Source organism: Macrobrachium nipponense, chromosome 6 (genome assembly GCF_015104395.2).
Source record: "Macrobrachium nipponense isolate FS-2020 chromosome 6, ASM1510439v2, whole genome shotgun sequence".
NCBI lineage: Eukaryota > Metazoa > Arthropoda > Malacostraca > Decapoda > Palaemonidae > Macrobrachium > Macrobrachium nipponense.
The window spans coordinates 122367700-122372699 of NC_061108.1; the positions used below are offsets into that span (position 1 = coordinate 122367700).

The window sequence follows — 5000 nt, forward strand, 5'->3', positions numbered from 1 at the left end:
TGTGCTCTTTTCAATACCTTTTCGTTCCAGGGGAATACCAGTCTATTAATAATATTGATAATGATGATAATAATAATACTACCGTTCAAGCTCCCTGCTTTTGTGTCATTTCAATTCTCTTTTTACGTGCTTTTCCAGACGAATATGCGTCCATTAAGAATATTGGTAGTAATGATAATAACAGTTACATTCAAGTTCCATGCTTTTTGTGTTTTTTTTATTTTTTATTTTCCTTTTTTTCAGAAGAATATGAGTCAGTTAATAATAACAGTAATAATAATAATAACAACATTCAACTTCCCTGCTTTTGTTTTTTTCAATTCTCGTTGTACGTTCTTTGCAGAAGAATATGCGTCCATTAATAATAATAATAATAACAACAACAACAACAACAACAACAATAAATGCATTCAACTTCCCTGCTTGTGTGCTATTTTCAATTCTCTTTTACGTTCTTTGTAGAAAAATATGCGTCCATTTGATAATAATAATAATAATAATAATAATAATGCTCACATTCAATCCGGTTGCATTGTATTGCATGCATTTGCCGGATGATTTGTCGGGGTCCTGCGGTCGGTAATGATGAGTGACGGATGGCCGAAATTGCCTCACTCTGTCTTAGCAGGGAGAGAGGGTCATTTGGATGACTGTGGCTTCCCCCCCCCCCCCCCCCCCCCCCCCCCCCCCCCCCCCCCCCCGCCCCCCCCCCCCCCTTCCGTGATGTCATATATGTCTCGGTCCCGCTCTAACTGATTAGATTGCTCGAAGGGATAGATTGAGGTCTATGGATTGGCTCTCTGTCTCTTATTCTCTCGTGACTTTTGCGGTGGAACAATTGGCTTTTATGTGTGGGGATGGTAGAATGCTGTATTTAATACACTCACGTACACACACCACATATATAAATAAATAGATAGATAGGATAGATAGATAAAGGCATATCTCCTCACTTAATTATATTTCCGCCCTAATGTAACTCCTGTTATTCAACGACTTCCTTGATTAAGGGTGGAAATTGAGGTCCCATCGAAAAATAGGTTTTATACTCGAAATTTATACTCTAAATATATATATATATATATATATATATATATAGTATTATCTAGTATATTATATATCTCATATATTATAATATGCGAATATTGCACATGCATACTTTTTTACTACAAGTTTATGTCGCCACCGTATATGTACTATATGTACAGAAAGACTGAAACGTCATTTATAATTTACAAAGGTTAATAGAAAACGTATTTTGCGAAATTCTTTTTCATTCTCCCTCTCTCTCCATCAAGGAAATTGGAATGGAAGGAGAGAAACGACGTCGATTCAATCTTGAGATTGAGCCGTTTGATAGCGCCATCGAAGAAGGAGTTTTAAGATTCGATCCTCCGACTATTCGCGATAATGGCGGGAAATCTCAGACACGGACGCTGGAGGCGGGAAAATCGGGAAGCAGCCGTTCGGGCTCTCTTCTCCGTGTGATTCGTTCATCCTTCCCGCGCAGGCAGCAGTTCACTCGCTGTTCACTCGCTGTCTCCCTTTTTAGCTTCCTTGCCTGCTCCTCTGCTTGCCTCTGCTTTCCCGTGCTGGTTTAACTGCTCTCATGCATGTCCTCCTTGCTTCCAGGAGTCTTTATTTTCCGTTGCGTGTGCGTGCTCCTTGAGGAATAAGCAAATAGACTCTCCTGGTGCTACAGAGATTGGATTTCTGGCTGTTCGTGGTGTTCTTTTATTTTTTCCACATTGCTTCTGCCATTTTCCGTTTCTGGAGGTGGTTACGCTTTCTTTTGACGTGTTTTGGGTGTTGGCCTTTTCTCGTCGTTATTTGTTATTGGCTTGTGTCTTGGTTTGTCTGTATTTGACCCATTTTTCTATTGTATTCCCTTGTAATTTAACGGGTGTTCTTTCCCTAAGTTACAAAATACTATACAATAAGTAAAATTGTTCTGTAAATATTTTGATAATAATGGCTTTCAGATTTTTTCATTTTATTTTATTTTTTTTTAGGTATCTGGAAGTTGTAACTTTTTCCTTCATATTTCGAGAATAATATTCGTTGATGCGTTGCAGATTTTGTTGAATATTTTTCTCTTCCACATGTGTTGTTTTCAGCCGGATGAATTTTTCATACTTCTGATTTGATTTTTTTTTCATTTGTGATTCAGTATTTCTGTAAGAATTTTTTCGCATCGTAATTTAATTACACTTCAACGAAAAAATATACATTTTGCTAACTTTACAGACGAGACTGGCAATTTTGATTTTAGTTGAAAAGCAAGGACTTATATTTTATTTATTTGTAACTGTATATGAATATATGTATATATGTTATGTGAATATATGTATATATGTTATGTATATATGTATGTCTGTATGTATGTACTTATAAACATATATATTATATATATATATATATATATATATATATATATATATATATTATATATATATATAGGAAATAGATTCAGATATATTTTCATGTTTTATTGGTGTATTAATTGTACATCTATTGTGAGTAAAATCTTAATTTCAGTCATAAAATAGTGAATGATTCAATACGGGGTTGATTATTATATTTTCAATTCAAATGTTTTGACATATTGTATATACTAGGTGCCAGCAAAGATGGACCCTGGATCATGCGTATTTTATTTCTGCGGCTATTACGCATACACCTTGAATGCCTTCATGGTACACATGCGCCTTGAATAACCTTGTGGTACACATACACCTTGAATTTGCAGGAGAGAGGCGGCGTTAACTTATACCTCTCTTGATAGCCTTGTGGGTAAAAGTGCTTACTGTACGTCCTGGATATTTGGTTCCGTGGTTCGCGCCCATGAGCCGACGAATTTCTTATCAGCTAAAAAATTCTCCTTCAGTTAACTTATATGAAAATATATAAATTCTGAGGCAGAGCGAATTAGATATTAAAGAACATTTGTATATTGAGTGTATATATATATATATAGATATATATATATATATATATAGAGAGAGAGAGAGAGAGAGAGAGAGAGAGAGAGAGAGAGAGAGCAAATAAATATATGCAAGAATCAGATCAGTGAGAGGGAGAGAAGAAATGAAAGCAAGAAGCCGAAGAGAGAGAGAGAGAGAGAGAGAGAGAGAGAGAGAGAGAGAGAGAGAGAGAGCGAAAGTTGTGTCGAAAGTGAATTTGTGTTCTCACTTTCTGAACTGAAAGTGAAGAGAAAGAAAGCGCGTCATATGTGTGGTTGCGAAGGTCAAGGTGGCGGTGATAAATTTGGGCAAATTGTAGGCCTAGAGGAACTCGTTAAAGCGGCCTCTGGTAGACCTGCTGGAATTCCAGGATGAATTTCCCGCGCCTGGAAGGAAAAGTTGATGATCGTCCTTCCTTCCTCTGTAAGTCGCTTTCTTTTGTTCTTCTTATTTCATTTTACTTTTCCCCGCTACTCTAATTGGTTCTGGAGGGGCAGCTGTTAGCCTTTTTTTTTTTTCTCTCACTTTTTTTTGTTTTTATTTTTCTCGCAACTTTTGGTGGAAATGGGTTCCCCCTTTATTTTGTTCAATGTTACATTTTGCTACATTTTCCAATATGTTTTTATTTTTCCGTACTTTTTTTTTAGCATTCTATACTGTAAAGCAACGTTCAATATTTTTTTGTTATTGCTAACATACTAATGAAACCTGTTGTTTATTTTGATGGCTTTACATAAACTATACTCACGTTGGTCTATACATTATGTATATGTATAGAATTCATGTATTTTATGGTTATCTATCGATGCATCGTAAATATAGTAAGTTGATTTTTTTTTAGTTAATATTAAAGAGGTTAGTTTTAAGTTGACTTATGAGTAGTTAGAATAAAAACTAGAATCAAATATATCACCTCTGTTAGTGAAAGTCATGTAGCCTGTTAGAGAAGTTGCCAAGATACTAGATATTCACAGGAAAGGAACAGGGAGCGAGTTGTACACAAGGAGCAACTGGCAAATCAAATCGAACGGAAGTGAATTATGTGACTTACTTGTGAATTCAAAAGTTCCGAAGTCTCCCGGCACGATGATTTCAGAGACTTCTGAAAAGGATTGAATGATATGTTATTAACACGAGGAAAGAATTCAAAGGAAGGATTTTTATATTCGGTTAAAGGATATTAAGTTGATCTTCTAAGTTGATGTTCTTGACTAACTGGAATGTTGCCTGTAAGAGTGGGCGTATTTTGTAGTTACTGCCGTATTCACCTTCTTGCGGTTTCTCCGATAATGGGGTTCAGTTTTAAACAGCTCTGAAGGTAAATTGCTTTGGAATTTCAGTTTCCTTGATATTTTATTAATAAGTTGTGTTGTAATAGTGGGTGTCTTCAGTGTAATCCAGGCAACAGTAGCTGCTACGTACATACTTCAAGAACAAGTTCAAAGATAAGACCCATGTTGAAAATGAAGTCATAAATAATTTTCAGTTTATAAGGAATTACAAATAACAACAGTAACTGATGAAAATATGGGTGAAAACTTTATTGAGCAGTTGGAAAATGTCGCTTGGGTGTTAGTTTATCGTAAATGTTACGTAGTAAGGCGTCGTTATCTTCTCAATAAATGAATGTTTAATTTTCTTTTCAGTGGATTCAAGACCGTCCAAACCAACGAAAATTATACACATCCCCCTCCCCCCCCAAAAAAAAAAAACGATGAAAATGTTTTGCGTAGAAATGATTTGTCTGGAAATACAGTATTGATGGCTGATGAAAAAAAATGACAAGATATGTATTGCCTACCTAGATTTGAAGGCCGGCGGGTAATCTAATGCCCTTGTCTGAAGTCAGATTTGAAGGCCTAAAAAAAAAATAAAAAATAAAAAAAGTGGCATCGAACCTTATACCCTGAACGGCACACTGGGCTTTTTCAAAGATGAAAGGTTGCGAGAATCTGTTAAACGAACCTAGGTAAGGAATTTCTATCTGTTTTATTTGGGGAAGGAAGCAGAATCGGAGATTCCTGATTTTAAAAGTAA

At 35.7% G+C, this 5000-nt stretch overlaps 2 protein-coding genes across 8 annotated transcripts in view; one reads left to right on the forward strand and one right to left on the reverse strand.

The window, feature by feature from the left end:
- The window catches only part of LOC135216090 (mucin-2-like), a gene marked incomplete at its 3' end in the record, with an annotated part of 203009 nt that overhangs the window by 132500 nt on the left and 65509 nt on the right, over positions 1–5000 (reverse strand). For 4 of the 7 annotated variants that reach the window (XM_064251108.1, XM_064251106.1, XM_064251105.1 and 1 more), the window contains 1 exon segment: positions 4015–4065. In XM_064251108.1, coding sequence (XP_064107178.1) covers positions 4015–4065 — 51 coding nt within the window. 7 annotated transcript variants of the gene reach the window in all.
- Positions 1–5000, forward strand: part of LOC135216094 (DNA oxidative demethylase ALKBH2-like) — a 584266-nt gene that overhangs the window by 71483 nt on the left and 507783 nt on the right.